The sequence below is a fragment of the Puma concolor genome, chromosome C1 (assembly GCF_028749965.1).
Source record: "Puma concolor isolate L17-30 chromosome C1, mPumCon1.1.hap2, whole genome shotgun sequence".
Lineage (NCBI taxonomy): Eukaryota > Metazoa > Chordata > Mammalia > Carnivora > Felidae > Puma > Puma concolor.
The window spans coordinates 164,491,128-164,503,994 of record NC_141674.1 but is presented as its reverse complement, the minus strand read 5'-3'; the positions used below and the strand labels follow the sequence as shown (position 1 = coordinate 164,503,994).

Sequence of the window (12,867 nt, the reverse complement as noted above, 5' to 3'; positions counted from 1 at the left end):
CATCATGCACTGTTGGCTGGAATGCAAACTGGTGCAGCCACTGTGAAAGACAGTATGAAGGTTCCTCAGAAAGTTAAAGGGACGCTTAACCAAATGAGCGTTTGGTTAAGCGTCCGAATCTTGATCTTGGCCCAGGTCATGATCTCATGGTTTGTGAGTTCGAGCCCCACGTCAAGCTGCACTGATGACGTGGATGGGATTCTGTCTCTCCTCTGTGCCCCTCCCCCACTTGTGCTTGCTCTCTAGCTCTCTCTTGCTCGCTCGCTTGCTCTCTCAAAATAAATAAAGTTAAAAAAAATTAAAATAGAACTACCCTAAAATCCAGTCATCTCACTATTGGGTATTTTCCCAAAAAATTACAAAAACCCTAATTCAAAGGAATATATGCACTCCTGTGTTTATTGCAGCATTGTTGTTAGAGTAGCCAAATTATGGAAGCAGCCTAAGTGTCCATCAATAGATGAATAAAGAAGAGGTATATATGGAGAATGGAATGTTACTCGGCTATAAAAAAGAATGAAATCTTGCCATTTTCAATAGCGTGAAGGATCTGGAGAGTATAATGCTAAGCAATATGAGCCAGTCAAAGAAGGACAAATACCACATGATTTCATTCATATGTGGAATTTAAGAAATAAAGAATACAAATGAAAACAGACTCTGACTATAGAGAACAGATGTTTAGCAGAGAGGAGGTGGGGAGGATGGGTGAAATAGGGAATTAAGAGTACGCTTACCTAGATAAGCACAGAGTAATATATGGAAATGTGGGGGTTTTTTAATGTTTATTTACTTTTGAGAGAGTGTGTGAGTGAGTGGGGGAGGGGCAGAGACGAGAGAGAGTGAGGGAGAGAGGGACAGAGAGGGAGACACAGAATCCGAAGCAGGCTCCAAGCTCTGAGCTGTCAGCACAGAGCCTGACACAGGACACAAACCCACAAACCGTGAGATCATGACCTGAACCGAAGTTGGACGCTTGAACGACTGAGCCACCCAGTCGCCCCAGCATATGGAATTGTTGAATCACTATATAAGTCCTGAAATGAACAGTGTATATTAACTATACAGGAATTAAAAATTTTTTAAACATAGTGAAAGATACATTAAAAAAATAAAAAATTAGGAGAAATAGCATTGGAACACATTAGAATGACAAGCACACTACAGCTGAAGAGAAAACTTATTTGTATCTGAAGATAGCCAGGAATGCTTTTGTGGGGCCCTGATTTTCAAAACCTAGTGCTTATATAAGGAAGACAAATACATATTGTTTGTGTCTACTATAAATATTGAAATAGGATCCTTTTTTTGCTAAAGAAATTTCTCCAGAGCAAGGTTTTTTTTGGTTGTTAGAAGATTAAGTCTTTGGGAAAGTAAGAATGTGGTAAGAAAAACAAATGTAAGTGGGGATTCACAAATACAAAATTATCTAGTATTTTTTAATATTATAGAAAAATTCCTAGGATCTGCTGTCTTCCATAGAATTGCAATGGACCTCCCCACATTTAGGAGTTTTGTCATTAAGCAAGTAAACTGTAGGTGTTTGCTATCTGTGTTATTCTTCTACTAAAACAACTTTCTTACCTAATATTTGTAACTAAAAGGTAATGTGTCTGAATAAGACAATGTTAATTGTCTAGGAGCTTTGTTAAGAAGATTTAATAAAGTATTTAGGTAGCATTCTTCACAATCCTTCCTTGAAGTGTTGTGTGACAAACTGAGAAATAACTTTGCATACGGTGGGAAGCCAGTAGGTTTTCTGCAGGGGGTTTCTACCGAGAGCTGACAGAGGGCATCTTGGCAAATGTTCAGAAACCTACATTAACTTAGTTGGGCCCTGCATGGAACCTCATGTTCAGCAGAATTCTTCTGACCTGCCTCTGCATGCCAAGCTAATCAGCAAACACCTAATGAGCCCACTCCAAAGAAACAGACTCTCTCCCAACCTACTTCATTTTCATACGTTCTCTGGGGGTGGGGAGACAAGACTTCATGAGGACTGATGATGCTGCAAAGACCACAATAATGATAATTAACTTGCTGAATTTAGAAGATTATGCTGTTAATTAGTTGCAAAATAAAGATAAGTAATAGAGCAGCAGATGGTAGGATAACACCCAGGAGAAGGAGGGTTATTACTCTGATGAGCTTTTGTGGCACATATGAAATATGGATCTGACTTTTTCATAAATTGTTTCTAGAGAACATTATGTTTTTTCTTTGAACTATGATGGAGTAGTTTGCTCCTACTAAGTTCTGACAGATGTGATAAAATTTGTTTCCAGGAATGTGAACTATAACATAGAATTTGAAAAGCAAATTATTCTTAGGAGATTATCTCTTAAAATGAGTAAGTTGTATTGGCCAGCACAACAAACCAGTCATCCTTTAATTGACACATTTTATATCTAAGAAAAAAAGTTTCAATATAGTAGTTGAATTTTACGTTGCTAAAAATTAATTCCAAATATTAAAACACTAGTCTGCTTGGAAATAGAGTAATAAAGATATTTTAGTTTTCTTTCAAACAGTGCCTCTGGTTTAAAATTATGCTCAAGCTTTATTTTAATTGGACATGTTGGAGAATACAGACCTTATGGATCTTACTGAATTTCTTTGAGTACTCAGTCTTTTCATTTACTTATATTAAATATCCATATGGAGAGAAATGAGCTGGCCAATGTCTGATACTCTTCTTGATTGCTAATATATCTAAAATAGTTAATATCAGGCAAAAACTCTAGTTTGGCAAAACTTTTGTCTAAAATATGTTCAACGAATTAGGAGTCAACAGAATTTCTGGTCACTCTGCTTCTAACTAACTGTGATTCTGGGAAGTAACTTCATTTTTTGGGCCTTTATCTGTAAGTTGGTGATTGGACTAATTATCAATATATCTGCTAGTTCCAAAATTCTATTTTAAAATAAATAATTTTGAACCAAACTATTTGTCATTATTTAAGATGTCTCTAGCAAATATATTTGGGTGGATTATAGAAAATCCTTATAAAATTTTTATGAATTCTGTTTAGTGACAACTTTTTTCACCTAACCCATTCTAATTTTTTTTTAGCACACATGTATTTTTATTGCTGTTTAAAAACAACAACAACAACAACAACAACAAAATATATATATATATATTTATGCAGCTCAGAGCAGTGTTAACCCTTGAAAATCTTTTTCTTAAATTCTGTACCCAGTGGCACACTTTCTAAGTCAGACCCATTGTAATCAATGTAACAGCATGGAGCAAACATTAGAGCTTCCTCACTGGGTGAGTACTGTATACACTGGGGCAGTCAAGAGAGGATAATGAATGAATACTGATGCTGCTTTTAAGTGCTCTGTAAGGTAGTAACTTGCCCTACTAAAGATTATTCAAGAGAGTGATGTTTATGTACTTCAGACTCCCCTATGTGCAGTTACTGTATTTCATTAATTCTAAGAGTTAAGCTCTTCACTATAAAACTTTAAATGCTCTTCAGTTCTATGATGTTTTCTACCTAAGGACTTCAAAATGTTTTACCAACACATAATTTACCAAGCTTCACATCTCAACCACTACCTAGATTTATGTACATTTTATATCTAGAAGTGAAAGCCCTAACCTAACACTATAGACTAGGTACTATTTCTTTTATTTTGATGTGTAACATTTCTGTTTTTAAAAGATATAATTATGCAGGCTGACCACCTCCCCAGATTTTCCTCCTTCTATTTATATTGACTTATACTTTCAAACTCCTTTCTACTTTGAGTTCTTTACCATTTAGCCTAAGTAGTCCTACTGGTTGGAGCCAATTACTCCTTTGATCACTTACCTCATTTTGGTTTAATCCATCCACTTCCATACTATCCCTTCAGTTGAGTGTCTCAATTTCATGTGTCTTAGCTACTAAGACGACCTTGGGCAAATGATCTCTGGTTTCCCAATCTGTAAAATAGGGACACTGTCCTGTTAGAAACTCAGTGAAAAAATACTGATAACATGGATGGATCTCAAGTACATTACGCTAAAAGAAAGACGCCAGATTTCAGAAGGCTGTAACACTGTATAAGTCCATTTATATGACATTCTGGAAAAGGCAAAACTTTGGGGATCAGAAAACAGATTAATGGTTTCTAAGGACTGGGGGTGGGAGGAAGAGTGACAGGAATGGAGCATGAGGGAATTTGGGGGGATAATAGCACTGTTTTGTATTCTGATGGTAGGGGGTGGTTGCACGACTGTATGTGCTTGTTAAAACTCATAGGACTATGCACAAAAAAGACTTCATTTTACGATGTATAACTTCTACCCCAGTAAACTTTTATTTTTAAACTATTGGCTTATTTTTAAAATCATACCCAGCATCTACAGTGATTAGCAGTAGAGAGAAAATGTCCAGGAACACTTGTCTAGGTATAGTTATTGCCTCAAGGGAAATTTTGGTGGACCTTTTCATATATGCTTCAGTTTTTTCAGGGGTCTGGATCACTTGTAGATGGCATCGTGGATATGCATAGATGAAAACAAACTACAGATTTTGGGATAGTTGTATAATTTGCTAAGTTGCTCTTATTGGAGTAAATGAAAGCAGTTGTCCTAGAATCACCTGGGTGCTTTTCAAAAGCTCTTCTCTCTTTCCCACTTCTCCCTGCCATCGGCAAGGAAGGGAGAGAGAAAGGTGGGTACAAATCTGTTTTTAGCACCCAGCCAATTATGACTTCTGGGAAGTTTGGAAAGCACTGGATAGACTGCAACACGTTTCTCATATCAATTTTGTAGCCTCCTTCCCCCACAGATAATGAAACTTTATTTTGGGCTTAAGGACTACAACTGTTACTGAGAACAATATCAACAATAATAATCCCAGGTCTCTCAGGTGCCTTTCATTGCTAAGATATTATGGTATGATTATCTTGTGCTAATTATTTCATATTTACAGATTCTAACAATAAAACTACCCCAGATATCGCTTGTGCCATTTTTGCCAAAGAATCCAATTTCTCTCAGTTAACAAATACATTTGTTATTCACCCATGTAGCAAATCCGTGTACCAGTCGCTTAAAAGGGATGCAAAGAAATGTAAGGAAATCTCTGCTCTTGAAAGAGCTTACTGTTTGAGGAACTAAGATATTCACATATGATACACTTTTGCTGATAGAATAGTAAGTTTTATGCAGATTGTGTTTTTATTAAGAGGTAGCCGTAAGTGTCTAAGGCCTCCTTCTGACACTAGGTTACTCATACCCTGGCAGTGGGTCAGATGCAATTCAGTGAAATGGCAAATGGAACATAGTAGAGGGGATAGACCTCAAACTAAACCTTCTTACTGGAGACAGGGAAGACCTGCGGGAGGCAAACCTAGCTGTAGGTTCTAGGAGGAGGTTCAGTCTGACAGTCAGTATAGTGGCCTAAAAAATGCAACATCAGGTCATTGTCCAAATAAGCCCAGTTGTCCAAAGTGGGCCCAAATTTGGAAGAGATTTAGGTTTAAGAATCTAGGAGAGCCTAAAAAGATGGAGATTCAGGAATGAAGGGCAAGAAGATAGGTGACAGTGTACATAATTGTGTTAATTATTTTAATTGAACGGAACTGGTTATTTTCAGGTAACGGTGTTTTTCACTCCTTCCTCAAAATTGATTAGGATAGCAAAGTATTAAATCCTATAGTAGTACTCAGAAAGACTCAGGAAAGTTTTCCAGAGTGTTTGTCTTACTATTTGTAATGATAAAACTAATTTTAAAGCCAAATGCATTTCTTAACAAATACTTTTTTTTTGGTTAACTAAAGAATACTTTGGGAGTTGGACTTGAGTGGAAAGCAGGGAACTTTTTTTTTTTTTAATTGATGTCTGCATTTCAGAGATTAAAAGCTGCTTTGACCCAGCAACATCCTCCAGTTACCAATGGTGATACTGTCAAAGGTCATGGTAGTGGATTGGTTAGAACTCAGTCAGAGGAATCTCGACCACAGTCCCTACAACAGCCAGCCACATCCACTACAGAAACTCCGGTATGTGTGTTGTTTTTATAATCTACACTCTGTTATCCTTTAAAAAACAAATACGGGGTAACTTAAAGGACTATATACTTTGAAAAAATTACTTCTGGTCATATTTCAAAAGGGTACCAAAAACATTAGGAAAGGTAGTTCAGTGTAAAAGTATTCACACCCAGGGGTGCCAGGGTAGCTCTGTCATTTAAGTGTCCAACTCGATTTCAGTTCAGGTCATGACCTCAGAGTTGTGAGATCTAGCCCCGCATCAGGCTCCACGCTGAGTGTGAAGCCTGCTTAAGATTCTCTCTCTCCTTACCCTGTGCCCCTCCTCTGCACCCATGCTGTCTCTCAAAAAGTATTGACACCCCAAAATAAATAAGTAAATAATTAAAATAGTCGAGCAATTATTACTGCTCAGGACACCCTGTAAATGCTTTTGTCTATGTATGTTGGTCTGACATAGCACAAATCTCCACTGACGCTTTTTAACTCATTTTTTGTGGATTGTATTTATGAGATTACTGGCATATATCAAATGATTTTTTTTTAATGTTTCTGTTTATTTCTGAGAGAGAGCGTGGTGCGAGCAAGCTGGGGAGGGGCAGAGAGAGGGAAGGGAGACCAAGGATCCAAAGCGGGCTCTTCGTGCTGACAGCGGAGAGCCCGATGTGGGGCTGGGATTCACGAACCGTGTGAGATCATGACCTGAGCCAAAGTTGGACACTTTACCGACTGAGCCACCCAGATACCCCAGTCAAATGATTCTTGAATTAAAATGTGAGAGACATTACCAAAGGAGCAGATACATATGCTTTATGGACACTGTTTATACCAGAGGTCCTTTTCATTTATCTGTAGTTTGTGACTGCCTATCAGATGGTTGATAGGTCTGTTATGTCTACAGTGCATTTCTACATGGAAGGGTAACTATTTCTGTTAAATGTTTCAGAACTCTATTTAGAACTTTTATCTTAAGAGATACTTAAACAGTATTAGCATTAGCATTAAAAAGCAAAACTTTGCTATTAAACAGGTAAATGGCAAGTTCTAGATTGCCTCATAAGCATAAGTTTTTAGATAACTGTATTTCATTTTTACAAAACTTAAAGTGGAATGTAGTTATGGTAGTTATCGACTAAACAACACAGGAGCCAAGAGAGAAGGTAAATAAGTGGGTGTGTTTTAATGTCATAATTCAGACATTAGCAAACGAACTCATGGGCCAAATCCACCCATGGCTGTTTTTTTGTATCGTCTGCAAGCTCTGTGTGGTTTTTACATCCTCCAAGTTTATTTAAAAGAAATGAATATATAATTTCTATAAAATAATTTCTATATAACTTCTATATAACTATAAAAATATAAATTTTTATATAATTTCTATATAAAGCTAACCATTATTCCCCTGGATCTAATTTTTATTTGTATCTTTATATCATATTGGATGACAGCTTCATAGGGCAGGACTTTGTTTACTATTGTATTTCTAGTTTCTAGGATAGTTCCTGTGTTCTTTTTAATGATGTGTAATGAATGGATCACTGAAAGAAAGGAGAGAAGGAGGAGTATATGCTTTTAAGTAGCCTTAAATTGTGAGCTGTAAAAATGTACAAATGTAACTCTGTATTAGTTTCTGCTTATAATACTTGTGATTTGCCTTTGCTGTAATAACTGACTTGTAAATTTAAAAAACAAACAAACAAACCTGTTCTTTCCTATTCAGCCAAATGAGTAAAAGAAAAAACCTGCTATTATCAATAAGTTAAGAGGATGAAGACAAGAAAATATTTCAAGGTTGCCATTCTTGAAGCCAGCCATAGAATATTTTTCTAAAAGATTAACTTGCAATTATGTACGTAAAATAAATGATCTAATTTAATACTTAATCTTTATTACAATTAAAATACAGTATAAGTTAAATTACCCTCATAATTTTTAATGCTAGTTATTTGGAAAAGAAATTAAATGAGAACCTGTGGTTTTGGAGTTTGTCGAGTGAGAAGTAGTTTGATGATTTCCCTGCAGAGCTTACCTTGATTGAGCTTATATATAAGATTATTGCTTATTATGTAGATTAGAAGATAGAAATTTTATTTATTCACCCCATTTTGGAATGTAATTCATATTAGGCAAAAAAGATTGTTTTCAGGCTTCTTTGGGTCACGTACCTGTAGTCACAAAGTGCTATTTCCTTTGCACTATTTCCAGGGGTTCGTTGTTTCCTGTCTCCCAAGTTCAGGTGTTCCATGGCACAATTTTGGGATTTAAGAAAGGCTTGGAAATGCTTATCGTTCTATAGCCCCAGATACTAGACAGTATCACTAGTGACTGACTGAAAATTTCTGTCCCTGGCTGATCTTAGAGAACTAGGCAGATCCGTTGAGCAAGGGGAGCCAGTTAAAATTAAAATTTAGACTCCCGTGAGATTCTGCCCACCAGGAAGATGAACATTAATAATCATGTGAACCTGACCCTAAATTTCACAAATTGAAGGAAAGCGGAGTGTACCAAACTATGTATATCCAGTTGTTCCCTCGTCCCACGGTTTAGCTTTCGTGCTTTCAGTTACGCATAGTCAGCCATGGCTCAGAAGATGGTCCTCCCTGACAGATTGCTAGAAGGCTCATTACTAGTAGCCTAGCACTATGCCACAGTGTCTTTATCATCCACCTTACATCACATCATCACATAAACGTTTTATCTCGTATCATCACCAGAAGGGTGAGTATAGTATGAATATTTTAAAAGCAAGAGAAACCACATTCACATAACTTTTATTACAGTATATTGTTATAATTGTTCTGTTTTATTATGAGTTATTTTTGATCTCCCACTATACCTAATTTATAAATTAAACCTTGTAATAGGTACATATTCATAGGAAAAAACATAGTATATATTGGGTTTGCTACTCTCCGTGGCTTCAGGCATCCACAGGAGTCTTGGAACACATCCCCTACTGATAAGGGGCACTACTGTACTTTTACTCCTCAATTTTAGAGAAACCAATTTTTAAAAGAAAATTTTACTATTTTTTATTTTTAAAATTTTACTTCAAAAATAGTAAGAAAACGGTTTTTTCATAGTGAATTTAAGTAAGTTATTAAATTTTTTCCTTTAGTACTTCACAGTTTTTCAAAGGATTGTATAATACCATGATGTTAAAAAGTAAAGTTGGAGGAGACTATAGATGCTGGAGAGGGTGTGGAGAAACGGGAACCCTCTTGCACTGTTGGTGGGAATGCAAATTGGTGCAGCCGCTCTGGAAAGCAGTGTGGAGGTTCCTCAGAAAATTAAAAATAGACCTACCCTATGACCCAGCAATAGCACTGCTAGGAATTTATCCAAGGGATACAGGAGTACTGATGCATAGGGGCACTTGTACCCCAATGTTTATAGCAGCACTCTCAACAATAGCCAAATTATGGAAAGAGCCTAAATGTCCATCAGCTGATGAATGGATAAAGAAATTGTGGTTTATACACACAATGAAGTACCACGTGGCAATGAGAAAGAATGAAATATGGCCCTTTGTAGCAACGTGGATGGAACTGGAGAGTGTGATGCTAAGTGAAATAAGCCATACAGAGAAAGACAGATACCATATGGTTTCACTCTTATGTGGATCCTGAGAAACTTAACAGAAACCCATGGGGGAGGGGAGGGAAAAAAGAAAAAAAAAAAAAGAGGTTAGAGAGGGAGAGAACCAAAGCATAAGAGACTCTTAAAAACTGAGAACAAACTGAGGGTTGATGCGGGGTGGGAGGGAGAGGGGGGTGGGTGATGTGTATTGAGGAGGGCACCTTTTGGGATGAGCACTGGGTGTTGTATGGAAACCAATTTGACAATAAACTTCATATATTGAAAAAAAGAAGTTGGAAAAACACAAGATCTATACGTGTTCATTTGTATTACGGTTTCAAGTTTTCTACATTATTTCTGTATAAATGAAAATGTTATACAAACTTTAAATATATTCACTATGGTAGTGAAAAAGTGAGAATCTTATTTTTTTAGCAGGGCTTATTTATTTCAAGGAATTCGTTAAACTGCAGGGTGATTTTCATGTCACTCCTAAATATTGATAATATACAATGAGACTTAGAAAATATAGTAGCAACCTTTACTGCCTATGTTCTCGCTCACTGCTACAAACATAAAAAGCTTCCATTTGTGTTTATTATAGGCTTCTCCAGCTCACACAACTCCACAGACCCAAAATACAAGCGGTCGTCGAAGAAGAGCAGCTAATGAAGATCCTGATGAAAAAAGGAGGAAATTTCTAGAGCGAAATAGAGCAGCAGCATCAAGATGCCGACAAAAAAGGAAAGTCTGGGTTCAGTCTTTAGAGAAGAAAGCAGAAGACTTGAGTTCATTAAATGGTCAACTGCAGGTAAGGTGCATATATGTAAATGTTGTCTTATTTTTAGTAATTGTGAACTTAGCTCTTCCCTGTTTTTTCCAGTTAGCCATCCAGACATTTTAGCACACAATATTGGGTGTGTGTGGAATCTGTAGTTAAAGCGTAGTTTTATAAACCTATTTGAATACTGAGATGAAGGGTTATAACACTTTAAACACTGACACTATGAAGAAATGTTAAATATAAGTTCTTGTGTGATACAAAAGTACCAAAACTATCTTGCTTAAACTTTATAAAGTTGTGGTATAAAGTTCAAACAAAGAACCTTGAAATTTAAAATACCACTGGTATTTCATTTTTCTTATTTTTTGGTTTCTATCACAGCTGTAAAGTTGCTTTAGTAGCATTTTTGTTCTTAATTTCTTTTGTTCTTTGAATTATAAATTTTGTTTTGTTTATTTAGAGTGAATATAGTGCTCGGAAAAGGTGTCAGATTGACAGCCTTGGAAACTGAAGGGCTCTGATTATCCACAGAACAGGTACAATATGGCCAGTGGCAGTAGAAATCATTTCTACCTGCCAGTTCACCGCAGACAGGTTTCTTAGGAACCTCATGGGATATAAAGGTTTTAAAGCTCTTTTCCTGTTGAGTCTTTGGTTAAGATTTACAGTGATGGTGTCGGTACCAAGTCGATTTCCTTCATGCTCTTTTTTTCTTTCTTCCTTTTGTTTTTGTTTTAATGTTGTGAATATTCTCCAGGAAAACGATGAGCATCAACTAGAAAATTGATGTCAGTGAATTGTACTTGTTACCGGTCAGTCTTTTGAGTCATCCTTTCCCAGTTAAAAATGAATCTTTCTGTATAATCATAATTGATGGGGAGACTTGCTCTCTTGTTAAATCTATCTTTAAAGATGTCACCAGTATTAATGTCTGTTTCAATACTTCAGAAAAAGTTTTTAACATCACAAAGTATTTAACCTAACGTAAATTTTATAAAAATTTTTTCATGTGTGAAGCAGTCATCTTTTAAAATTCTCTATTGTGCTTTGGATATTGATGGATGAGCTCGAGAACAAATAAATTTGTCTTGAAAAATTTATTTTTAGCCATTTTAACCATTTAGAAAAAAATCTAAACATTTACCACATCACAGAGACTTTAAATACATACTAGGTTATCTTAAACATATATTATCATCATCTGGTGAATTCTTAATCAAGAACTATTTTCAATCCAACTCTTGATTTCAGCTCAGGTCATGAATTCACAAACCATGGGATCCGGCAGGGTCTGCACTGAGATTGCGCTGCTGAGGATTCTCTCTCCCTTTCTGACCCTGCCCCACACATGCTTTGTCTCTCAAAATAAATAAACTTAAAGAAAGATTCTCTCTCCATAAAATAAAAATCATATTAAAACTATTTTCATAACTTTTTAGGAAAAAAACATGATTTTTATGATTTTTTTGTCCTCTTAAATAAAATGAAACAGATTATAGGTACTAATTTAAAGTTTCAAATATGTTACATTAACGAAATGATTTAGGTGTATCTGTTTCCTTTCTGTTCTTAACAAGATTATTCTTCTAAATGACTTGGCTGTTTTTTAGTTGTACATGAAGCATGTCATTCTCTGTCAGCCTGCATTGCCTTACACATAGAATAGAGATAATGCCTGTTGATCCTACTTCTCTTGAGGGTTTTTTGCATAAATCATTTGAATTAGAATAAGTGCAAGAATTTTTAAGTACATAAATTTTAAATCTTAAATTGGTCAATATTTTCCTAATTTGGCTTATTCTTTTTTTTTTTTTTTTAATTTTTTTTTTCAACATTTATTTATTTTTGGGACAGAGAGAGACAGAGCATGAACAGGGGAGGGGCAGAGAGAGAGGGAGACACAGAATCGGAAACAGGCTCCAGGCTCTGAGCCATCAGCCCACAGCCTGACGCGGGGCTCGAACTCACGGACCGCGAGATCGTGACCTGGCTGAAGTCGGACGCTTAACCGACTGCGCCACCCAGGCGCCCCTGGCTTATTCTTTTTAAGAAGTAAAAATGTTTGAAAACTTTAAAGTGGGATAGAAATATATGGTATCTACAGGGTATTCTTGGACTTCAGATTGGGCCAGTTTTCTGCTGTGACCCAAGGTATGGTAGTACTAACAGCTTTAATGAATCATTGCTATTTCCTTAATTGTATTGCAGCACTGGTCACCATTATCAATAGCAACAGTGCTTTGTTATTTCAGAAAACCTTGGAAAATTCAACATTCGAGACAAATGTATGTAATCCTTACTTCATTCATCTCATGTTTTTTTTCCACCATACAAACTATGATTAAATGTCATTATCTTGAAATATATTTTATGTTTTCCTAATCTGGGTAGAAATTTCTTGATTGGAGGAATAAAGGCAAGATTTATCACCTCAGTAAAAGTTAACAAACGTATCATTTTGAAAGCATGAATCTTTTAAATTGAAGTCAAATTAAAGAAATTCCTAAATTAAC

The 12,867-nt window shown here is 36.0% G+C and overlaps 1 protein-coding gene across 2 annotated transcripts in view; it reads left to right on the top strand.

The window, feature by feature from the left end:
* Positions 1 to 12,867, top strand: part of ATF2 (activating transcription factor 2) — an 82,453-nt gene that overhangs the window by 56,517 nt on the left and 13,069 nt on the right. For both annotated transcript variants that reach the window (XM_025912567.2, XM_086718935.1), the window contains 2 exons: positions 5,854 to 6,003; positions 10,175 to 10,381. In XM_025912567.2, the coding sequence (XP_025768352.1) occupies positions 5,854 to 6,003; positions 10,175 to 10,381 (357 nt within the window). The remainder of the gene's footprint in view (positions 1 to 5,853; positions 6,004 to 10,174; positions 10,382 to 12,867) is intronic.